At 39.5% G+C, this 25,041-nt stretch overlaps 2 protein-coding genes across 3 annotated transcripts; one reads left to right on the plus strand and one right to left on the minus strand.

The window, feature by feature from the left end:
• Positions 1 to 186: 186 nt before the first annotated feature.
• aagab (alpha and gamma adaptin binding protein) lies at positions 187 to 3,166 on the minus strand. Of its 2 annotated transcripts, none has more exons than XM_072385930.1 (10): positions 2,977 to 3,166; positions 2,531 to 2,721; positions 2,339 to 2,435; positions 2,157 to 2,246; positions 1,972 to 2,055; positions 1,819 to 1,898; positions 1,450 to 1,540; positions 1,203 to 1,289; positions 1,019 to 1,068; positions 187 to 908 (listed from the first exon to the last, which is right to left on the minus strand). In XM_072385930.1, exons 1-10 carry the CDS (start codon positions 3,068 to 3,070, stop codon positions 831 to 833), a joined length of 942 nt encoding a protein of 313 aa, XP_072242031.1. In that variant the 5' UTR covers positions 3,071 to 3,166; the 3' UTR covers positions 187 to 830. The 2 variants fall into 2 exon arrangements, with proteins under 2 accessions (XP_072242031.1, XP_072242030.1); XM_072385929.1 differs by having other exon boundaries at positions 1,203 to 1,307.
• Positions 3,167 to 3,665: 499 nt separating this feature from the next.
• Positions 3,666 to 25,041, plus strand: iqch (IQ motif containing H). The gene is made up of 21 exons (XM_072385134.1): positions 3,666 to 3,768; positions 4,032 to 4,151; positions 4,247 to 4,344; positions 4,483 to 4,558; positions 5,192 to 5,308; positions 7,936 to 8,038; positions 8,272 to 8,358; positions 8,730 to 8,917; positions 9,022 to 9,288; positions 10,403 to 10,469; positions 11,328 to 11,411; positions 11,493 to 11,674; positions 12,582 to 12,854; positions 12,950 to 13,138; positions 17,494 to 17,614; positions 17,856 to 18,142; positions 21,214 to 21,366; positions 22,620 to 22,742; positions 23,286 to 23,347; positions 24,407 to 24,515; positions 24,761 to 25,041. The coding sequence occupies exons 1-21, from the start codon at positions 3,718 to 3,720 to the stop codon at positions 24,839 to 24,841; spliced, it is 2,838 nt and encodes a 945-aa protein (XP_072241235.1). The 5' UTR covers positions 3,666 to 3,717; the 3' UTR covers positions 24,842 to 25,041.

Below are 25,041 nucleotides of genomic sequence, written 5' to 3' on the forward strand. Positions count from 1 at the left end.
AGTATTAAACCACTGCACAGAAACACAAACTGATACCATCATCACATTACTAACCACCACAGCTGATAACCCAACCCCCCCCCTTCTTAGACTGAAGTTTGTGGTCGTGTCAATTAGAATGAATTAGAAAGTATTTTTCAGCTCCTTCACTGATAAAATATGACAGATATACTCAATACAGCAAAATGTCTTAACTAGTCATTTTAATTATTGCAGAGGCATTCTGATTCAGCAGCAGTACACCTCTTATTTGATTGGAATAAGTTGAGCAGTATGCATCCATGTAATGGGACAGTGTTCACAATAAATACACTGAACTCACTAAAAAGCCAAAAAACAGATCAAATTACATTGTTCTATGTTGATTTAACTGAAAGTGCATTAAATCTCTTACAACTCGTCAAAGGATAAGGCACATATGTAACAAAAATACACATGCCCACTCTATCTAAAGACATAAATATCAGTAAGATCACATGAATTTATTTTCCACCTGCATTTCACCATCATGTACTGAGGTTCGCTGGGGGCTCAAGTATAGTGAGAGGAGGGGGGTGTATCTGCAGGGGAGATGACAGGGAATCATGGCCACTTACTGGCTTCTCCTCTAAACAGGATATCCATTTTATTTATTATTTTTTAAAAATACACTGATCATTTAATTGTAACAATCAAAAGTTTCTAAATATCTCTATGCCTACAGTACCATCTGTAAGCATCTCCACTTTCCAAGCCCAAGCGGGACGTCAATGGGGGCGCCGTGTCTTGTGCGAGCCCCGGGAAAGGCAGGAGGATCAGGAGGAAGGAGACCAAGCCACGGGCAGCTGCTTTTAGCTTTCCTCACCCGACGATAACCCATCTATCTCATCGTCATCGCCACCAATGGCCATCCAAAATGCTTTTGCCACCTGAAGAGTAGATTTAGAGTCGATTTATTATTATTATTTTTTTCCTGTTGAAAGATACAAGAGCTTTAAATAGTTTAATGGGGGGGGGGGGGGGGAATATAGCTGCTTACCTTTTCTGCATGAACTTTCCTCTGCTCATGTGGCAATGAAGAAGCTTTATCTTCAGGATAGGGGAAAAAAAAAGTAAATTAAAGACGACCAAATCCACAAATATTTGACTTCCTCACCAATAGGAAACAGAAATTAATTTTAAACCTCACAAAGTTAAGCAATTCCTTTTCAGCTCCCAATTACCTTTCATCTCCTTTAATTTGTTGAAGAGGCGCTCAAAATTATCCACATCTGCATCTCCTGCCGTGAGATTGGCGAGCTCCTGAATATCTAAATCAGTCATAGCGTCTGCAGAGATCAAAACAATATCCAGCATATGTGTACGCACATGACAAGATGTGCCAGAGGTAGGATATACCTCTGAGTTTGATGAAAACTTCCTAGAAAAGCATTTCTTCACAAAAAGAGGCCAACAAGATAGGTGACTTACCCACTACCGAGTCCGCTTGTGTGTCTGCACTTGTATTATTTTCTGTCTCACTGGCCTCTTCAGTGGTGCCCTCTGCTGGCAAGTTGGGGGACTGACGCAGAAAATGAGCCAGGTTTAGCATGTCATCAACAAGAAAAAACTATCCTAATTAAAATGTATTTTAGTGAAAATTATGAGGAAATTATCAACTATCAAATTATTAAATTATAAAATCCATCCTGTTGTCGGCAGAGTTCTGGTGTAAAACTTCTCCGTCTTCGTGTTATTACGGAATGAAGCTGCAGTTTAAAGATAATCTCAAATATACGTAAGAGATTTGAATTAAGAATAAATGGGTTGCAAAAAAAATAAAAAAATTAATCCACTCACCGGTGAATCCTGGCAGCTGCGTGGGTTGTTATGTCTGGAGGCCACCAAACTGCTCATTAGACCAAAACCTTGATTGTGACCTGTTAGATGGAGATATAAATTGCCACATATCCTCCATATGCAGGGATTATGTAACTGGTTGTGTCAACTCACCATCCTTCATCTCAACACTGGACCACACGTTAGCATTCAGAGCCTGAACAATTCTTTTTACCCCTGTGGATTCTGGGAAATCATCTAGAGAAGACAATAAACAATAGTGAGTTCAAATAAAATAAAAAAATCGTGAGGAATTCAAATGTAACTGAATGATATCATTGGGATTTCTGCAATCTCACCATCCTCATCTGGCAGCTCCTGTGGATTGAGCTCCACAAGCTCAAATGCATGAGCCAAACACCACTGTTGTGCTTCATGTCTAGTGACACCTACAAAATAAAGCAAATGTCACATGCTCAATAAAACAATGCAAAGAGTATCGCACAATGCCAGAAAACACGAGTAAACAGCTGGAACTAACCGGTTTCACAGACTCTATCACACACTAGAATGAGCACCTCTGGTGCAAGATCCTCCACCACTGAAATCCAGGGATGTAGCTTTTCCAGCCCATCTTTCTGCAAACGCCAAGCACACATCATGGAAGACGTAAGTGCATCACAGGATCGCTGCTGAGATTTCCTAAATTATTCATGATTCTTAATTTACCTACCACTTTACTGTCAAAGTATGCGATGAAAGCCTGCATGGACTGGGCAATCTCTGATGACATTTGAAAAGTGCTTGGTACAGCACACAGACTGACGTCTGCTGTATAATATTTGTTGTTTATGGTCCAAGGATACCAGACTACCGTTTCCTCCCGCTTGGTCGGTGGGGGCAAAATCTCGGGATTCAGGATTTCTGTGGCAAAATCATATGCATTATAGCAAAAGCAAAGGCATAAAGCTAACTCAATCCATTTATTTTCACGATGACAGCGCTGATTAAAGAAAGTAGAGCACTTAATTTATCTGACAAACTAGGGAAATGAGCTTTTAGTATGTATGATAAACACGCAGAAACTTTCAACTGTCGTCCGCTGTGCTAAGAGTAAGTTAGCTTTGTTTGACGTTAGCTTCCCTGATAATCATACACATTATACCTTCGGTAACTTACGCTTTATCAGCTCTTCTTCTTTAAACTCGTTGTCACAGCTCGTGACAAGCACACAGGGAAGAATCGTCTCTGTGTTTTCCTCTGTCGCTGACATTGTTTTTTTTTTTGTTTGTTTGTTTTTTTATCTAGGGAAAGCTTTTTCCAGCTGCTAGCTTAGCCTGCCACCAACCAACTTTGATTACCTTTCAACTCTGACAGAACTTCCGCTGAACGGTCTCTTCCGCTGTAGCTTTAAACTGAGACAACGGGCTCAGACTGGATTAATAACGCCTTTCAATACATATTTTTGCGTTCTTATTGAATTGTTTGTTCAAAATATTATAGAATATGTAAAAAATATATATATAGAATATATTGAACGTTCCACGAATGGAGCTTGGGGAAATTCGGCCCTTAATTTGATCTTGTGGGCCATAGTGTATATGGTAGACCATATGGGTAGAACAATTTAATTGGAATGATTGCAAGGGTTTTGAAATACCATAAATACAGGGATGAGTTAAAGAATTTGTCACCAGTAAAAAAAATAAAAGTTGTCCGTTGTGTAAGGGTGTGAGGAGGAGTGGCTGCCTGAGAGTCCTAGTACGGGTAATAGTAAGCCCAACACCGTCTCATTGCCATGGTTACAAGAACTTTCAAGTTTTCGTTGCTCACTCGCTTACGGGTTCGGTAATGGTAGTGAGCTTGTTGTCATTATGAGGTTGTTGCGCATGTTTGAATTGTCAGACAGCCCGTAAAAAAATGTCTGAGAGACTTAGAAAGAAAGACAATTTGGGAGCAGTTTTGGTCCAGGTAATCTCTTAATTTTCCGATTTGGCTTTAGCTAACTCAGATTTCTTTTTTTTTTTTTTTTTTTTTTTGTACGAGCTCTTCTTACTCCATGTGGTAATGAGCATTTTCCATCAACGTAAGAAATTATGATCCAGTGATTGTCTAGTCAATTACAGCAGCTTTACGTTACTTAAACGTTTAAGAAGACCATTAACTAAAAATAGTTAAGTACCCTATGGAATGTTTTTTTTTGGGTCAGATTTCTGAAGTACTTTCTATTGCAGGTTCAAGATGATCGAAGACAACTCAAGTGTAGTCTTGAGAAAATCACTGTCAGTGAGAGTGGCACAGCTCTTGATATTCAAGCCCTGGACAATGCCATTAGGATAGAGAATGACATCAGGGTGAGATGAAAAAACAGTGATAGCATCTATATTTGATCACTATTAGACGAAAGAGTTACAAGCTGACAGTCAATTGATCCTTTACTTGCTCACAGAAACATGCAGAGGATTATGTGAAAACGATTAATAAGCAGCAGCTGGTTCCTCCGAGCATTGAAGACTTTCCAAAACAGTCAATCAGGATTCCCAAATGGTAAGAGAGAAGAAGCTGAACTGTGACAGTGGAGATACTTTCTTTAACATTGCTTTAACGTTCAGTCAAAGTGTTCAGAGTTATTAGAAGATGTGGTCATGAGGATTATAAGGACCTTTAACTTAAAACTTCTCTCAGGAAACCTTCCCTAGAGAGTGTTCCAGATGTGCAAGCACAATGGGAGGAGCTTCCAGGGGCCTCACATGGGGAAAAGGTAGATAATCACTATATTTTTTTATGTAGTGATGTTTATTTCACGCTTACATACAAGGTAGATGGGTACACAGTTCCAGTGTGTCACACATTCAGATCGGTGAACAAAAGAGGAAATGCTGAAAAAAAAACCTACTTATTCCATACATTTAATATTTTGGTCAAGTTACAAGTAACATTGTTGGTTAATTTCAAGTCAATTTTCCACAGAATTTGGAATGTTGTGTAAAACAGAAAAAAAAACAAAGATATATATACATGTATATGTATTCACTTACATGCAATGATGATTGCATACTGGTCCGGGCATGGTCTGTTTAAATTTGATTATGTTCCTAAATTTGTTGCCAGTTAACCTAAACACAGTTCACCAAGTTCCAGTTTTGCGTTGCCCTTCTGATATGTGTTGCTGCCATCGAATTCCAAATGAGCAGCTATTTGTTACATAAAATGATGTTATTTCATGTTTTGATAGAAATGAATAGGTGTTTTGCTGTTTTTGAATGATTTGCAAATCATTCTTTTTGCATTTTTATTTCCATTTATGTACATTTCGCTGCAGGTTCCACTGTTGTTATGGCACGGCTTCGTACAATTGAAGTTTTGAATATTTTCCTTGACATCTCTTCTTCAGCACCCGATAAGCACGCACGTTACCTGTAATCCAGCTCACCAGAACAACAGAGCCAGTGTACATGTGTACAAATGCGGACCATCGCTCCCTGATGTCACCAGGACAAACACTAATGCAGTAAGTGATCTTCCATAGATGATTTTCGTACTTGTTTTCCATCAAAACTATAGTTTACAGAGAACCCCTCAAATACAGCTTGTTAATAATGCCAATTTTAATGATGACGGAATTTATGTTAAAGCAAATGGAACGTTATGCCAGTCTCAGCCTGTGATTTTCATAAATATCCATATTGCGATATAGATTTGTCACATTAGAAACTTAAAACTATGAGCATGATTGCCCTGGAACGTGCCACCCTCTTTATGGAGTAAGCACGATAGGCTTCGTAAAACTTAACATCCAAGAGAGTAACAATGCTTCACATGTTGAAAAAAACAAGGTGACGTTTTTTAAGTATGTCTTTATTAGTTTTCAGGTCCATTTAGTCTTTTCACTTTAATCTTACTGCTTTACACCAATCACAATATTAAGTACTGAACTATAATCGGAGTGACATCAGGCCCTCCAGTTATTTCCTTTGTTCTGTGACCCATTGATCACTGTGTTTTGAGTCTCTGTTGATATTAATCCAATGTATTAAAAAAAAACATTCTGCACATGCCACAGAACACATTTGAGTGAAGAATGATGATAAAAGTCTACATTAAGAGACACTTCAGGTCTCATGGTCAGGCAGACATAAAGGTCACATGGCTTAGTAATGACATCCAGCACTTGTCACAGTAAACAAATGAATCTTTGCAAAGGTCGGCATTAGTTTTAGATGTATTTTCAGTTTACTGTCTTTTTCAATATGTTTTCGGTAATCTGAGCCTGGTATGAGAAATAGAGGCCAAGACTGTCACTCCGATACATGAGAGATGGGAGTGCTGGCTGCAGAGAGGAAAGCAGCAGATTGCAGCACATCAGCATTCCTCCAAAGAAACAGGCGCCTGATTGCTGTGCCATGGGCTACTGGTTTACAGCTGTCTCAAGACAGGATCGGCTACCTGGTCCAGCATGCCAATAAGACAGCCGTAGCTTCCCCAACTGCTAACCACTGGCTCTCTGCCTGCTGCCGCCTCCTGCAACTCAGTCCAGCTCTTTTCTACTCTGTCGCCGTGCCAGGGAATGAGCTTTTGCATTTTAGCAATTTTACAAAGGGTGGCACCTTTTCCCAACCCCATCTGAAACAGATGTGTGCCTTTGAGGGGAGAATCTCCCGGCACCTGGCTACTACCCGTGGTCTGTCAGAGAGCTCAGTGGTCTGAGGAGAACGAAGGAGAGGACATGAGGACATTAGGAAATTAGTCTGGAGGAGTACAAACTTTGAGTTTTATGAGTAGTAAATTATTTGTGTGTAGTCGTGGCTAAAAAAAATTAGACTACAACAAAAGTATATATATATTTTTATCTTAAATCAGGATGTTAGATCTGCTTTGTGTGATTTGTGGGTATGCTGGTGTTTTAAAATGAATCATTTAGTTTGGGTTTTTGTGGTTAACTGCTTACAGAGAGAGGATTACATGACAGTTTACAGCTCTGACAGATTCAGGGCTTTCTGAATGCAGAAAATCTCTCCAATCTTAGCCTTCATTGTACTTGAAAGTAATTTACTTAGATCCTGTAGCTGTTGTTACTCTGACTGATAGTTGCTTACCTTCTATACATAGAAAATATCCCAACAAACGAAAGAAAACTGTGTTGTTGAATAGGAAAAACATTTACTTAAATCCTCAAGCTCTCAATACGCCTGTCATAATTTACACTTGATCAAATAAATGTAATTTTCTGATATGATCGCCATCGTATCTGCTTAATTGATGTTGTTTACGTGTATAAAAATAGCTGGACTAAACTAAACTCATATTCCACATGGTTTCCCACCTTTTACAAGAGTTATCTTTCTGATCTTTTGAGAGTTGACATGCTTTTAAACTTGCTGTGCCCTTGTCTTCTGCTGTAGATATTGCATTTCTGCCAGGTATAGTTTTAGTCTAGAAAGCCTCAAAGGCAAAAATTTTAGACTTTTTTAAATACTGAAATGATACAAATAATAATACATTTAGAGATTAACGTAGAAATGAATATTAAATGATGGATTTTATTATCATTCTTTCTAAAGATCACCTGCATTGTTAAAGTCCCCTCCTGCTGAAAATCAAGTTTAACCTTTTTAACACGTCCATAAGATGTTTTCAATGTGTTACAATGAGTTAAATCAGCCATCATCGCTATGGCTGATGATCTCCTCTTTGAATCCACAGAGCACCACTGAAAGTCTGAAAAAGACGAGGTGACACAGCCTGTAGACACAGACTGTTCAGAGGAACCAGTGCCAGTCAATCATGACTACTTGCAGGGTGGAACTATGTGGCTAATTTCCATGCGCTGTGAAGAACAGATGAAATGAGTCTCTTGCAAAAAAGCATTGAAAGGGGTAGAGTCATATCCTGGCAAAAACAAAATTAGGTGTACAGATGAGTTTTAAGAGGATTTATAACTGCCTGAGTGGGACTGTAAAGTTCTTTTAGGCTTATCCCATCGGCCTGTCCTTTAATTTCAGAATCATGACGGCCCTAGCTCTCTACTATTCACTGCATTTAATTTTATGAAGCGCTAACTTGGACTCTTACTGTGGACAATAACAGGAAATGTCACTTATCATGGATGGCATCTAATGTTACTAATATTCTGTTTAGGCACATCATCGCAGAGAAGTCGCTGGCTTTGTAGAGGGTCTTCAGGTCAGCGAACCAAAGGGACTTCACTTCCCATCTATGACTGAGGGCGACGTGGGGACAGGTTAACCAACATTTCACCACCTCCTCAACTCTGTTTTACTCCAGACAAAGGCTCACTGACAGTTGGCCATCACTTGATGTTTATGGTGCTGTGTTTCAACGGCTTCCTCCAAATGGCATTTTACCTTATAAAGAGTGGGATACTACAATTTCACTGTCATAGTAAATTCTTTTTTTCAATATACTAGAAAACACATTTCTATGTCTTTTTAATCTCCTTTGTACTGTCCTCAGTAGCACAACCAGGCATGCTTTGTCTGTCGGTCCAGCACAAGGCTGCTGCTCTTCATCCCAGAGAGGATTTGCACACTTTTAAGAAAGGTCAGTGGTCTGACCGTGCAGTGCAGGGTTCAATACATCATAAAGGGCACGACCCTATCTTGCAACCTTGTTATATTGATTTATTTAGGAAAAAATCCTAGGTTTATTTTAGGTTATTAAATGCTTTGGTAGAAAGGAAGAAAACGTCTTACTTTTACGGTGCAATGAAGTCTGCTGACAGAATAACTGCAGCTGTATCAATCCACTATCTTTTCTCCCTTTTGTGGATTTCTCTTCCAGTGTTTTTTAAAAACTTTACTGACTTTGCTGAAGATGAAAAACTGCTTCTGTTGATTCGAGAGTATCACCTGCATGCTCTCCCTCAGTCACATACAGTTAAGTCAGTCTGTTTGTCAACGTTGGCCTGACAGGATCAAATTCCAGGTGCCTGAAGCAACCAAAATGGCAAACCGATTCAGAATCGGTCTGTGTGAGGAAAGATGATGAATGCACACCACCCTGGACCACCAAGACACCACCTCCATCCACCACCTCCAAGAGCATGGATCAAAGTGACATGATGCAAGGCAGCAGCAGTCTTATCCATAAGAGCCCCCAGGTATGAACACCATAGGAGGTTTAAATACATTTTAAATCAAAGTAATTAAGATAAGGTGATAAAGAAAATAAAACTTCACCAAATACCCCGTTACAATCATACAGGGTGAGATCGACCCATTGGCGAACCTGATCTCATGCCCAGGTCAGCGCTACAAGGGAGAGGGAGGTATTGATGCTGCTGCCATCCGCATCCAGGCCTGCTGGAGGCGCTACGTAGCCAGGGCAGCCTACCTCTGCCACTACCGGCGCAAGTGGGCGGCTGGCATTATCGCCATTTCATGGCTGATGCACGCTCAGATGTGTCGTGTCAGGAAGAACCTACAGGCGCGGCGGTTTAGGCAGCTGGAGAATAGTCGCAGCAGAGCACAGGTGATGTTATACATTATACCCAAATGCTGCTCTCTGTTCCTCTTTCTCTCTTAATATTACCTTTATTTTCCCCACACAGTCTCTCCTTTAGGTACTTTCTTAGGATACATATGGGTCCCGTTTCTTTGAAAATAAACAAAGTGAATATTCTCTACGTTTTTATTTGTACTTCTGTCATTTGAAAATAAAAAAATATATTTACATTTGTAGAGGCAGCTGAGGTGAACTGAAAGACATCTAAAACACTTTTAATGTGTTTTAGGAAGATGGGTAAGAAGGGAACAAAAGAAACAAATAATTTCTATAAACATTTTTTTTTATGTACAATGTAAATATTCACATTTTAAAATTTGTTCTGTTATTAGACCTTAAAAAGAAAATGGATTGTAGAGTCACAATTCTTGTTTTTGCTGCTGAAGAAACAGCTGCATCCTGTAAGATTACTAACACAGTGAGAGGTGTGGAAGTATTGGTTGGACTATTTATAATATATATTCTCCACCAGAACTCATTTAAAGTCTTACTTTAAATCTGCTATTAAAAAAAAACTTTCTTTTTAAATTGTTTGGTTTGTTTTTTGTGTATATATTTATAATAGAAATAACACAGGAAATAAAACTGTTTGTAATTTGCTCTTCATGACAGCATGATTGTCCCGAATGTGTGATGTTCTGTAATTCTAATTCCCGCTCAGTGTACCTGTCATGTCTGTGCTGTCGTCTGGCCTGAACATCTTTTAGAGCACTGACATAATATTAATTAGTGCCTACAAGTTCATTTAGTTCGAACATAGTTGTGTGTGTATACATGCACCAAATGTATGTTCTCACTCTTTAAACATTCATACCCTGTTAATTAAGCCTGCTAATCTTCCCCTGGCAGTAGCATCATGTACCTTGCTGATTGAATTAATTGTGAGAAGATGTTTCTAAGGTAAACGCTTAATTTAATTATGGTGGTATTTTATGCTTGGTTTGCTTCTCTGAGCCTACAGAGAGATTGGCTTGGTGTGTTTTTATCTATGCAGTGATGTGATGATTTGTGCATGTCTTTTTGTGTGTGTGTCTATGCTCAGCCAGTCCCCTCTCTGATTGCTCCTTTTCTCCGTCCCCAGCATATGGCAGCCAACTGGAAACACATCCAGTCGTCCAAGAGGACCATTATCCACATCCCTTCATTAGGTAGCTTACGTTGCCTGCTGCACACACACACCCATTTGATCTAGAGGCAGTCATCCCCGGTCTCACCACTCTGCTGCCCCAGTCTGTGGCCCTGGTGCAGACACTCTGTCTCGTTCAAATGACTCTCTGCAGGAAAGCACTCACAGGATGATAACAGTCCCCGTGCCAGGGAACTGAACAATTTAGTCTCAATCGCCATTTAATTTGCAGATTAAGCAAATGAAAAACCATTATGTTGAATATTTACAAGCGACACAAAGGCCTTATTTTATTGCTGTGCAAAAAACCCACACACACATACTCAAGAGGAAATGACTGCTGTGTTTCTGTGCTAAACACATAGACTGCAAACTATGATCAGTTCTTGTTCTAATTTCTCCACCGCACTAACATTTACACTGTAATCAGGCATGTGCATTGTAAATCATTGAGCGATTGTCTAAAATTATTAAGCCTAATTACTGGCAGATGGAATGCTTTATTTGCACTTGGGGTGGCTACAGAGAGTGCTGTGTGAGCAAGGATAATTAGAAAGTTGAACCCCATTGTTGTTAATTAGCATGAATCCAATCATTTAATTACCTTGATTCAGTTGAGGATTCTCACTCAGGCAGAAATCCAGAGATACATCGGCTACAATCCTGGTGTAGTTCAGTGGTGGCTGGACATGGGGTAACAGGACTCCCAACACACAAGGCTCTCTGCACCTGCTAGTTATTAAACTGAATTCATCATTGGATAGCTATACAGTGTGATTAGGCTGAACTTAGTGACATACACATTTGAAGGTATCTGTACAGAGCTGCAGATTTGTGTCCTGTTAGAGGAAATTTGAAGTATGTGGCCTCATTCTGACAGGGTACTCTCAGACCCAGAGGCTGAACCTGAGGAGACTCAGCATCCTCCAGAACATCCAAATGAGCAGACTGTGTGATATCAGAGGTAGGAGCTTCTATTTCAAGGCCTCTCTGCCTGCCTTAGAGTAAATACATAATTTGTAAAGGTCTCTTTGTTTAATTGCAGATGAAAATGTAGAGGTGATCTACATATGCTCCCAGCATCTGGGGGATGACATCTTGCTCTATTACACCAGCCTTCTGAAGTGTGATGGAGCCACAGATGGAGCTGACACCAGGACCAGTCAGGCCTTATCCTGCAGGAGACGCTTTATCATCCTCACACCTGAGGCTGTGGATTATTTCCCTGTAAGGTGGACGATATCCACTCAATTATTTGCATAGGTTAAGTTTTAAGTATTAACATGACAGTGTGGGTTCTCAGAGGGTTCTTCGAGTTAAACTTTGTGGAGCAGCCCTCTGTATTGTCGAGATGCCGTGAGCGTTTGTAGTTTGTGAAATCTCCTCTAGAGGGTACTAGAGGGGGTTTGCTAAAATTCAGCGGTCTTCAGGGTGCAAGTAAAAAGCATTTCCAGAGCTTTTTACTACCCTTGAAACAGAACTTCTGTGAAGTAAAGACAGTAAAGGTATATTGAGTCCATTTAATCAAAAAATATCCGCAATTACTAGAGAATGGAGTTCAGAAGATAATTGAACTCAAGCTGCCCTATTTAAGTATTTACTACGTCTAAGTGTTGCCTTTCTCTGATTGTTTTGTTTACCTCAACACGATAAAATAACGGGGCATACTGTCTTTTTCCTGCTATTTCATCCATCTGTTAGATCCGTGTGAGTTGGATTGAATGTGCAACACGACGTGGTCTTCTTGATTTTCCTGCTGTTTTGTTGTTAAACTGTGCCAGACGTGTTGCTGAGATGAATCACTGCTACCCGTGGCTGGCAGCGCATTCTGCCAGTGACAGAAGGGATAATTCCATGTGGATCAAATAAATACAGATGTGAAGTAATTAGTTGTATTCCCAAGGAGCTCGTTGGTAGCACACATTAAAGATGTGAAGGATAGGGGCGACTTCCCACTGGCAGCTTTTATCAATTCCCTGCTTGAATACAGGAGAGGTCAAAACACTGCTGGCTAGTTCAATAATAGATCTGTTGTGTGTACATAGTGATAAATCAGGTGAAGAAACAACCCTTGGAAGACACGCAGAGAACGCTTAGCTACAGCAGTAATCTTATTTCCCTTCTTTTCTTTCAGGCTCATAACATGTGTCTGTCTACTCTGCTGAAGTACAGTCCACGCACTCTGAAGCGTATCAGAAACCTGATCCAGGGGAAGTGGGCCTACATAGTGGGTGGAGTGGCCCACATGGATGACCTGGCAGTCGCTGATGAGTTGGATGTGCCAATCTTAGGTCCAGAGCCAGCTGTTTTTCAAATCTACAACACCAAATCTGAAGGGAGGAAGATATTTGCTCAGGCAGAGACTGATGTGCCACTTGGTCAAGGAGACGTTTACTCACTATACCAGGTCAGACATCATTTGTATTTTTCAGGCCAACTTTTTAAAAATTCTTTATTATCATTATTATTTTATCTGTAATTCACAATTTCCACTTCTTTTAGCTGTATGAAACACTGGCAGAGCTCATGACTCAGAACATCACAGTGCAACGCTGGTTCTTAAAGACAGACTCAGAGCATGGTGGCCGTGGTACAGCATATTGTGATGTTTGCCATCTAAGCAGCTATAACTGGGCCCTGCAGCAGTATCATCGTTATGGTCCTGATCTATGGAACTCCAAATGGATTCAGGTAAAAATGTGACCTCAAGGCTTACATCTGTCCCTCTTTAAAGCTTTGTACACTTTTGTTTATGCTACGCTTTATTTAATTTGCTTGAATTCTTGGTTTGTTTATCTTTTTAAAAAAAAAATTCCCATTCTCCTTAAATTGATGTTTTTTTCCCCCTGCTGTTATGTCTTCCTTTATGACGCTCTCCAAAGCATTGGTCCTGAAAAAGTGAATCACAGATTTTGTCTGTTGTCTTTATTGATATAATTCTCATGCTCATAACAATGTGATATCGTCCATTTATTGTTACCATGGTAGCAGCTGCATGCTTAACAGGTAACATTACAGTAACAGCTACATTTTTAAAATTCATATTGTGCTTCTTCTTTCAATGAAACAGCTCAAAAAAGGTTCAGATTCACTTTTGTCCATAAAAGAAGAAAAGTGTTGGTCACTTGAGAGGCTGTTGTTTAGCCATGAGGAGGCTGCCTACGTGTATCAGTCACTGTAAACTTTGTCACGAGAGCCTCAGAGCATTGAATCTTTCTTTTCACAAACAGCCATTATCCATTTCTGAGATACACACAAAGGAGGTGTATTGGAGGCAACAAAAAAATGTCAAGTGATACTAACCTGCCAGTGACAATTCAATCACAGTACGTACAATCAACGTGGAATATCTTATGCAAACAATTTAATTCTAATGTTAATGTCTCAAGATATTACACTGGTTTCATTAGTCTTGAGAGTATAATAAATACACGACACTAAACATTTCAGTCTTTATTAGAAGTAGATGTAGTAGTTTTTATCTGTTGTTCCAGCATTACAGCACTTAACACGATTTGTTTGTATATTACACTCATTAGATGGGGTTCGAGCCTTTTAGATAGCATCAACGTTTTCTTTCTCCTCGAATTCTACATTCAAATTTTATCACAAGTCTTATCAGAACAAATTTAAATGTACTTAATCAGTGGTGAGCCATTAATTTACTTCAGATGCAATCTGTACACAGCTTCTGAGCCCCTGGCTCTTATTTCTCATATACCTACAAAGTAGCCTTTGATTTTCTGTCATGTGTTAATTACCGCATTTTGCCATTTAACTGGGAGCTTTGTGTAAACTAATTACAGGCTAATGATTGTGGGCTTGGAGCACAACGATTTTACTTTTTATTCCATTTGAAAGAACAGCAGTCATCTCGAGCTTCTTATGGCTCCCTCTGTTTCGTCCCTATTAGCTTGTTCTTTGATTCATGGTGTACGCGTGGTGTAGGGCTGTAATTGTTGCGGCTTCGGTATTGTTAATTATGGCAGAGAGTGGCTGAGCCACAGCCAAGGTCCATAATGGTGGCTGAGGCTGCAGAGGAAAGTAAATGGGGTTTCTTTCACCAGCTGGGGTCCCATGGAGAGGGAAGAGTGCCGAGGCCCCCAGTGTAGGCCGACAGCCTCGGGGCTTCTGGGCCATATGGACACAACACTTTAACTGGCCTTTATTCTACACCTTGCTCTTTTAATCAAAGCAAAGCCCACATCCTGTGCCCCTCATAGTGTTTTTTTTGTTTTTTTTTCAGTCACAACTTTATTTTCTCCTGAAATGTATTGGATGTATTACATTACCGTGCTCTTGTCCTTGTTCATGCTGAAGACAGCGTTGTGCTGAAAGATTACAGAACATTGTTGTTGAACAAATTCAAACATGAATATTTCATGTTAATGTAGCTTCTCGTTATCTTTTCCTCAGCAGAACTGGAGATGGATGTTTAAACTTGTTAGTATATTTTGAGATGCAAAACTCATTAATGTTGCATTTCTCTGAAACAGAGCAGGCCTAATTGCAACGGCAACAAAACGACTGAATATGATAGATAGCTACTTACAGTGCTCAGCATTTGCAAGCATTTAAAGCCTTTGGTTAATAGACTTTAGGCTGTGACAGCAAAAAATAGTTTTAATTCGATTAATTATTAATCAAACACAAATCATCATGTGACATATTTTAATATCGGCCCATGATTTACCAATTCTTTACCACGATAATTGTTTCACAATAAATAACAGGAAGCAGGTTGATTAAAGCGAATATTATTGAACATGTATAAAAGTGGAATGCTCAATGCTTTAATAATAATTATAAAAGTTGAAAAGGGGATTAGAGAATATAATTATTTACAATCTGTGTGTGTGTGTGTGTATTTTTTGATTATTGCTTGTTCTGAAGGGCTCAGTATGAAAAAGCCTGGTTCATAAAATACCATGTGGCCTTTCAGAAGAACACTAACAATTAAATCCCTCCTGGCTATGCAAAAGAAAGCCTAAAAGGATATAACAAGGAGGGAGAGGAGGGGGCGGTGGCATTGCATCCACATTAATGGGAGCTTCCACCGAGGTCTAGGAATACATGTGTTCCGCTAAGCATTGTGAGGCCCAGAGCTTCAAGCACAATGTTTCAGCCTGAAGAAAGCCCCCAGGCCTCTTTTAGCATTTACACAGAGAGAGGTTAAAGACATGTAGATCTGCAACCATGCAATGCCTGAAGGGGGCCATACACACACTTAAGCGCTCACACAGCTTGCATATGGATCATTAGGCACAAGAGGGTAAAAATTACACCTAATAGCTTCAACAGATGGAGTATTTCTTTTTGTCATGCTGTGTACAAACAGATCTTGAGCAACACCTTATTTAGGTTAGGTTTGTCAACGAAATGGGTCATTTAATAATCACTACCACTGAAGAGATAGAAGGACATTTCGTACAGATGTTTTCCGTCTAAATATTGTGCAGTCTGTGCTTGCATGGAGGAGTTTTGCTTTAACAGATTTAACTTGACTATTTTCTCTCATTTCAACTGAAAGTCACAGATGCCTCTTTCAACATTTATACAGAAAAATGTTGAATCCTTTCTGCAAAAAATAATTCACGTGAGAACAAAACATGTTTAACTTGCTTAATTTATTGTGAGGTGTAGTGGACTGATATTAAAGCTTTGATTTTTGTGCCCAAGTAGTTAGGTTTTATGCCATTATTTGCTTAGACCTAAGGTTTGTTTCTCAATGGTTTCCCATACAATGGAGAGATGAAATGGCAATCAAAGAGGCAGGGGAACATCTATTTTATTTATGACCAGATTGCTCAGCTTTATGTGGGCACCAAGCAAAGGCTGAATCCTATCACAGGGTAGTGTTCGCAGTTTAAGTCCAAATAATTTATTGCGAAATACCTCTCTTTCTCTTCCTCGTGTCCTGCTGTCTCTGTGAACTGCATAGGCAAAGTCCCGGGGTGAGCTTGCTCTTCCGTTGAGAATGACAACCGTTGCCTTACACTTTTTGCCGCACCATTGTGTGCTTTATGGTTTGTATAGAGGGAATCACTGTGCAGCATTTGACCTCTCCTCTTACAGTACGTGAATATGATGATGGCTGTTACATGACTGGAATATCAACAGCATAATCTCTGGTTCCCGTCTCCAGTGGAGCCAGACAGCATACACTCAGAACAAAGTAACGCTCTAGATAGTACGAGGAAAGAGCAAAAATACTATCTCCATTCAGAATTCAGTCATCTTTCTCACTGATTTCACATATTTCTTTTTGTATGGGCAAAATGCATTTCAGTGTAATGGTGGTACACTTACATTATCATGTACAGGACTCTTTATTTAAACCAGGCAGTCTTTGTACAGTCCATTTATCTGACTCTTGTTATCAGTTGTATATTTATGTTTAGCACATGTTAAAAGATGACAGAAAAGGGTTTAGTAGAGGCTTTGCAATTAGTTGAACTGCACTGCCTTTGTAAGAGAGAAGATTGTACTTGAGTTTCTAAACGGTTTAATTTTTGCGACACCTGAAACAAAACTAGAAATTAACAACATAATTAAGTGGTGAAACCATTATGGCATTTCGTAGTTACAGAAACAAGAGTGATATTGATCCCAGTCAAACCCTGATTGATCCCCAGATAGATGGGGCTGGCTTAGGTATTCATCAGCTGCCCAGTGGATAGAGTTGTTATTGAGGGCAGCTGCTTCGAGGCTGTGAGTTAAAGCTATTAGACTCCTGAGGCCTTCTGATAATAGGCTGTCACTCACAGATAGACCCTGCCGTTGTATCAATCAGACACTCACACCGAAATTGAAGCAGCCACCAAGGTCTCAAGGATAACAAGCAGTCACCGGAGTCATCCGGATAACACAGGGTGCTCAACTAATGTAGCGGACACCTATAAAACTTGAAGAAGAAGTGAGATAAAGTAACTTACACTTGTTATTTTGACTCCTATTAATTCAAAAACACATATATGACGATAGATCTATGTCCAATTTAATTTCCGTTGACATCGAATGTGTGCATTCCAACTTTTTTTCTCTAGGAACCCGTTCTGCTCAGATATTTAGATGAAATCCCAGAATGGTTGGCCCATTATGCCCAACCCGCTAAAACCTCCTGCTATCCCAGTTGGGCCTGCTTCCTGAAGACCTTCCTCAGGCAAGGTCAGACATCTATTGTAAAGCACTGAATGCTATTCACTGGCAACTACAGCCTTATGGAATATGTATTTCCTGTGTCCTTTCTATATCCCAGATGTTGCCTTTGAGAGCCGACATATTAAATAATTTTCATGTCACTTTAAGTGGTTGCTAACCGGCTGTTAGTAGAGTTAAGGTGCTGTACTGTGAACGGTGTTTTGTTAAGTGTATCGTGGCCATTTTTCTGCTCCCACTCTGTGTGTAGGTGGTGTAGTAGAGGCAACCCCCCCTTCAGAGAGTGTCACCTATCTGACAGTCGATATGCTGCTGGAGCCAGGGGGTGAGGTGACCATGCTGTCCTGTGGAGACCAGCTCCATGGCTCCTGTCATCTGGAAGTTATAGGCTCCACTGTTCCTCAGACCTCTATACACCCAGAGACCTTGCACTCTATCTGCATGCGTGTGGGTCAGGCTTGTCTGCAGCGCTTTATCATTGGCTACGTCTCTGTGGGCTTTGCAACCTTTGTGGACCCCAGCTCCATGGAGCAGAAGGTGAGACACACTCAGGGAAAGAAAAGGCCTACGTTTAGGCTGCTGTGATGAATATGATTAGGACTGTTGCAACATGTGCTTTCTTTTTCACCATATTGGTAGAAAAGATCAATTTTAGGCTGGAAAAGAGATCCATATGAGCAGATAGGTGCCTCCTATATATACTACTCCCTTGGGATCTAGAAAACAAGACAAGGTAAACTGTGGGCACAGGGACCAAATGTGTCACAAGGCCATCTAATAAACTGTCAGGTCTTATTGTGTCGATACACTGATTCCACCTTTTAAAGCTTGCCCTTTAACCTTACAATACAGAAAAATTCAGAAGCACCCATCTTTCAGGCAATGGGTCATTCTAAAGTGATCTGACAGCTTCTCGGGGATACCCTGTCAGTGGTTAACCCCTAGCTTGTTACCTGCAGTGGTTTGCTCTAATGTGTCACATTGTTATAGCAGGACACCACGGAAGCCTTATTTCATTTGTCAGGATTGAGTTTTGCCAAAAGCCTCTTGATTTATGATATTTGAAATGGACTGGTTTATGATGGTTTAACCTCTGCTCCCAACATGTGGCTACATTGACTGCCTATTGATCCAGAGCTGTAAAATAAAATGCTTTGTTTATAATGTGGTCTGTGCCACACTACCATTCAAGAATGGTGGGGAATGCACTGCAGCTACTACACAGATTTACAAAAGCATAAAAAAAGCAAGGCCACGGACATTTTTTCTTTTAATAAAATTCCATCTGACAGTTTTATGCCAACTGTTATCTGCCTACTTTAGATAGATTTTACTCTGATGAATGCAAACATGCCTCCTAGTTTTCTTTCCCTCCTCTTACTGTTGGAACTTCATTGTGGTTGAATTCATAATGCACCGCCGCCATTAAAAAAGGATTTGGATTAGATATTACCTAAGGGCATAGTTGCCACTAGAGGGTAGTATCTTCTGTATAAGATGATAACACACAGTTTGAGTAAAGCAGTGTTGCAGTTTGTATTTTAAAATTCAAAATGTTTTGTTTCCGTTTGAAATGTTGCTTTGAATTTTGTTATATTTCTTATTTCCTCTGAGACTCAAAATCTGGGCTGTAATATTTCTGTCAGCTCTTTTGACATAAACTCTAAATTGAACCACATTGTATTGATTTTATAGTAGAAATATGTTAGCACAATTTATTTATTTTTTAATATCAAATCAAGCTCAGTTATCTTTTTAGCTGCTTAACTTTCAGAGCAGACCGTGTATTACATCTTGAAGATGTACCGGACAGAAGCTGCCCCTTTCTTTAAATGTTTAGAGTGAAATAATGACAGCCTTGAAATTAATTTTCATCTCCAATGTTGATCCAGAATTGAAAGGGATTGGCTGACAGCTTAAATAAGAATAGACTATATAACAGCACGTTTCAATGGAGGCAGGAGCGTTAATGACAGATTCTCAACCGTCTCCCCCATACACATAAAGCTTGGACTGGGGAGACCCACACGGGCAAACCTGTCTGGATTTAAACATCAATTTAGATTCAAACCTGTTGCTAAAAGCTGCCTACTTTATTTGATGGGAAGAAGTGGGTCACATATGTTTGCCCTTCCAGTCTCTCCTCACATTGTGGAACGTTGGGGCCCCAGCTGCAGCATCAGGGTTTTTAATGAAAATGCAAGGCAATAGAAAACAGGTACAATCCAGGCTTACATTTCCCACGGCTTTGTTAAGAGCGACAATGGGACATGGGAGTATGAGTTTTAGGGATTTGAGTGAATGGCTCGGTGGAGTGTGTCCATCACTCATGCCCAGGTATCAACCTGATACATACAGACTTGCATCTACCCAGCGGTGGCTTCTGTATCTCCTGCAGTAAAGCTGACTGAGAGCAGTTCATTCTGCTGAGCAGTTGCTCAACATTTAAGTAATATATGGGTTGCAGTTAAGTCTACTTTCCACTGACAGATACACAGTATGTTTTCCATTCTGTCATGAAATTTCAATATTGATCTCTGCAATTTACAAATAACTTTGTTCCAGAAAGCTGACTGCAAAGCTTTAGTTTAGTGCATAGCTTGAGTCCTCTTTAGAAGATTACCTAAAATCATTCTGACTTCATCTCTATGATACTTTAATGCTTTTATTTTGGATATTTTATTTTCACAAAGGTTGTGAAGTTCATGTAAATACGAATCAATCCATTAACTGACAAAATATAATGGACAACAATGAGGATATCTATTTTTTCCTTTTATGATAGTCAGCAGTTTTTCTTTAGGTACTGAAATGTTGGTGTCACTAAATAAGACTTTTTTTTTTTGCGATTTTTCTGACATTTCGTTGAAAAATAAAAACATCAAGAATCACAACATCAGTTTAGTCGGTTATGAAAATCCCAAACTGATAGCTAAGACTGCACTCTTAAGTTTCCCGATATATTTAAATCTGACATGAGGCAAATTAAAGCCTTTTAGATGCGTATGTTTAGATGTCCACATTCTGGTGGAGATAAAGTGCTTAGGTTACAAAGACTGTAGACTCAGACAGGCGGCAATTTGCATTCAGTGGCAGGAGCGTTTACTTTGACAAATAGGAACAGCTAAAGGAGGCAGCCGACTGCCACTTAGTTATTAACAACTCCTTCACAGGTGATTTATTTGCCACTTTTGAAGAAAGGGCATAGCTATTAGGTTATTATCAGCAAAATTAGCCCTGTTTAAGCAGAAGGCTACGTCCATACGTGACCCCTTAATATACTTATAATGATGCCATTTACCATACGCATGTGAACTTTACTTCTCATCGGACCTGAGCCCAGCAAACTAGCCAAAGGCAGACTGAATCCAAAGCATGGGGAAGGATCTGCTTTGTGCATGTGTCACCACACACCTGAATTACCTAAATCTGTCCCACATACACACATTGACTATTAATTTTGCCTCCCTCTCAACACGGATATCGTGGCAAAGATCCAAAGGTACTGACCCCTTTTTTAACAAGGTTTATCGCGTGAAATGTTTGATGTTCCTTTTTTTTTCTTGAGTTCTTTACTTGACACAAAGTTCATAATATCTTGTTGGCAGGTGTGGGCTGTTGATCTGAACATCGCGTACAGTGACCAGCTGGCCATGACCCAGATGCTTCTGATGGTGACTGGAGGAACGCTGAACTGGCGCACAGGCTGTTTAGAAATGCCAATCAGGGAGAAAGGCTGCGAACACCAGATTACATCCAAAGTGAGATCATCTGGATGATGCTTTATAAATCGTGTATCTTTACAGTTTTTCTGCTGAAGTTCTGTTCTTAGGTTTTGCCGGCGACAAGAAAGAAACAACCCTGTTCTGCACTGGTCCGAGACTCAAAAGGACAGTAGCACCACTACAGTAATCACAAAGATGCTTCAACGTTTTTTGCTCTTCATTATTAGTAAATACAACTAAATACTGTAATTACGCACTGAACTCAATTGGTGTTTAGGTGCTGAATTCATTATCATTTTGATAGATGGGCCTAAATAATCAACACATTAATAATTCATACCATTTTCATTATGCATGTGTATGCATGCTTGAACACCTCATCAACCTGGTGCCAGGCCTTAAACAAAAGAGTTTTTTTATTAGCAGTATGTCTGAGTTTACGCTTGTTAATCTGCGACTTGTATTATTTTATCAAAAATTCATTTAGCTGGTGTCCTGGTGCTTCACTGCGGCAGTTGAGCCACTGCAGTTGTTAATGGCTTCAGCAGTGGCCATCATTAGGGACCTGCATATTACAAACACAATTAAATCCCTGCTGGACACTTTTATTGTTGTGGAAGGGCCCTGTATTTGACAAGTGCAAACACACAGCCTTCACAGCGAGTTATGGGCTATCTCCTGAGCTTGCTGTGGCTTAGCTGTGCTCTTTCTATCTCCCAACGGTGGCTGACAAACCAGCAACATTTTTATCCTCTTAAGCCCTGACACTTTTAAGTAATCAACCTCTCTAGCGTTACTGAGATACTATCAGAATCTCTTTATTATTGTAATATGTACTGTGTGTTGAGTAGTCTTTTTATGCATTGTCGAATTGAATGCAAACATTCCCAGACTGTACTTTTCTTTTTGTTTGGTTGTTTTTTTTTTGGTTAATATCTTTGCCTGGTGTCATACAATTAGACTCATCTTGTGTTTGGCATGTCCCCTCAGCGTTAATTGTCCAACCCCGCAGTTAATTAAGAAAGGCCCAGCAGTTTACCTCATGTGCCCTGTGCTCATCATGTTTACTAATCACCCACACACACTCAACAGTGACCCAAAGGATATGTGTGGGGTTAAGCCATCTTTACTCTATCCGCTCTAGACAGGCCACCACCATTTAGACTGAGCCTCCAAATACAATAGTGTGTAAGATCCATTTTCCTGGTTTTGATCAACTGAAAGACGAATGTCTGCAATAATCCCTTTCAGAGTCTCTTATTTCTTTTCTCTCCTTTTTTCCTTTACAGCCTCCTGTGGTTAATTGTTACGCAGTCATTGGGACACACTTATATCACTCCAACCTTTCAATGCTATACCACAATGTGTTCTTTAAGATGTGCAACATGAATGGGATTGGATTTAACAAGAAGGTAAAGATTCAAGAGTTTCATGCCTGCTCTGTCAGCATTCTGCCAGCTATTCTTTTAAAAAAAGACAAGATTTTATGCATTTAAGTCAGTTTTTTTTTAATTAAGATCAGACTAACACAGAATTAACTTTAAAAATGACAAAAAGCTATCTTTAACCAATAATGTTTTCAACTGAATTCAGTTCAGTTTGATTTATATAGTAATGAATATTATCATGTGTGTATTATCAACATCGTATCGATATTTCATCAAGATTATTGTCACTTCTGGTATATCACAACTTTCCAAGTGGCTGCATTAATTGCTACTAACGTAACACACTGAACTGTTAGAGTAGGTCTATGTGTAAATGACTCACACTATGCATAGATTAGCGAGTTTAAATCAAAGGCCAGGTTTTACTGAAATTAGCTGATGTTTATTGTTAGCTGAGGTTAATGTGACTTTAAGATTAGAAAAAAGAATGATGAAGGCTGGCTTATCCCAAGTCAAGACGTGTGTGCACAGCTCCCCTTTTTATCACTCTGTATTGTTTCCTTTCAGCGGAAGCAGGGCACTGTTTTTGCTCTCTATGACAGCAGTGAGCGATGTACAATTGGAATGATGTGAGTATTTCTTGTGGCATCAGTTTCTTTTTCATTTTAGCATAAAAAAATGTGTGGTCCCTCTAGAAGTTATGGTTTCTGCTTAGAGCAACCCAAAAAAACATGTAAGTCACAAGTATAGACAAAAACAGTGTTCGTCATCTAATAAACGATTCTAAACTTTAGTTTCCATACTGAAAAGCCATATTGACAATTCACAGTGCTTATCGGTAATGAAAGTGAACCTTAAGAATAGATAACAGGTCCAAATTCTTTTGGCTGCGATAACCTCACCAAGCCATTTCAGTAGCTGCAGGTCAGATGTGCTCATCTGTCACTTTTTGAACCATTCTTCCTGATAGTACCCCTTAATCTCAGACATGAACTGCACTGTACCACACCAGGGTACGTATGCTCTGTTGTTCGGTTATTTTGTATGGCTGTTACTTTGGTGTTCAGGGTTATAGACGTGTTGCGGGGCCTTGACTCAGCTGCGCTTCAGAACTAGAGAACTAGAGAACTAGAGTCTTTTTCCTTTTGTGAAGAGCAAATTCAAAATGTTTCACACTCAAGTTGTGTTTCATTTATTGGTATACATATTTCCCTTTGTTCAGATTAGTGACAAAGATGGATCAGTACAGTTAATTCTATATTTTGCTTGCTGTTTTGCTGTGATTAAATTTAGGGCTCCTCTCTGGTAGAAAAAGTTTGAGAATGTATCATTTAATTTCACCTTTGTGTGTGAAAAAACAGCAGACCGTTAGGTGGTTAGAAGACTTCACAAGACTGGAAGTAAAAACGGTTATTTTCAGAATTAAGCTGCCACCTCTGGTTTGTAAATGTTAGAAACTCTACAAGTTGTTAAGCAGAGGGTTATTTAACGTATTTATCACAGAAATCCTTTAGCTTACACAGTGCTGTAATAGTTAAATCAAGCTGTGCTCATCTCCCTGTAGACTGAAGATGTTATCTGCTGAAAGTTTCATTTACCCACCAGCATCAGATGAACAAGTTGATTGTTTGTTAGCTGGCAACATGGGGATCATTAGTAAACTCGTTTGTTTGGGATGTCGTTAATAGAACAGTCTCAGAGGATCTCCCGGGAGCTCTGGTGACCTTTGCTCAGAATCTGTCAGTCATTCATCAGGAAATATCATCCCCTAAAACACAAGGAGAAACCAATTTCAAGGTACCATGTTAACGACTTAACGATTTCTCCTGATCTGTATCATGAAATTTGCAGATTAAGGGAAGTTGCTGGAAGGTGCATGTTGAAGAAAGAGCAATCAGTTAATATACATTAATTCAATTGTCATCAGCAATGGTACAGGGGAATTTTCTAATTAGATATAATTTTGATAGGGATTAATAGTGTGTACTAGCCTACCTTAATTTTATCTTGATTTTTTATTTTTTTTGTTGTTTTTTTTGGAGGAGCTGATAAAGAACATCAAAGATGTGCTGAAGATGACTGGTCAGAACAAGAAGCTACTGAAGGAGAAACCTGCTGCTTAAATAGTTGATATAAGAAGTGTTCACTTCATATAACACTATGAATATGTGAACCTTGGAGATGCATACAGGTTGATAGAATAGTGTCCTCAATAAATTCCCAAATGTACTGACATGAATCTGTATAATGAAATTAAGTTTAGTTTCAATACTCTGAATATACTTTGCTACTGGAGAAATATTAGCACAAAGAAGTCAATCAA

This window comes from Leuresthes tenuis, unplaced genomic scaffold, assembly GCF_036924035.1.
Source record: "Leuresthes tenuis unplaced genomic scaffold, fLeuTen1.0.hap1 SCAF_5, whole genome shotgun sequence".
Taxonomy (NCBI): domain Eukaryota; kingdom Metazoa; phylum Chordata; class Actinopteri; order Atheriniformes; family Atherinopsidae; genus Leuresthes; species Leuresthes tenuis.

Coding starts and splice junctions, on each gene's coding strand:
- aagab (XM_072385929.1), bottom strand. CDS start 3,070: ATGTCAGCGACAGAGGAAAACACAGAGACGATTCTTCCCTGTGTGCTT. Junction 2,247..2,338: donor TGATAGAGTCTGTGAAACCG/GTTAGTTCCAGC, acceptor TTTATTTTGTAG/GTGTCACTAGACATGAAGCA. Junction 1,308..1,449: donor ACAAGCGGACTCGGTAGTGG/GTAAGTCACCTA, acceptor TGATCTCTGCAG/ACGCTATGACTGATTTAGAT.
- iqch (XM_072385134.1), top strand. CDS start 3,718: ATGTCTGAGAGACTTAGAAAGAAAGACAATTTGGGAGCAGTTTTGGTC. Junction 4,345..4,482: donor TCAATCAGGATTCCCAAATG/GTAAGAGAGAAG, acceptor AACTTCTCTCAG/GAAACCTTCCCTAGAGAGTG. Junction 12,855..12,949: donor ACGTTTACTCACTATACCAG/GTCAGACATCAT, acceptor CACTTCTTTTAG/CTGTATGAAACACTGGCAGA.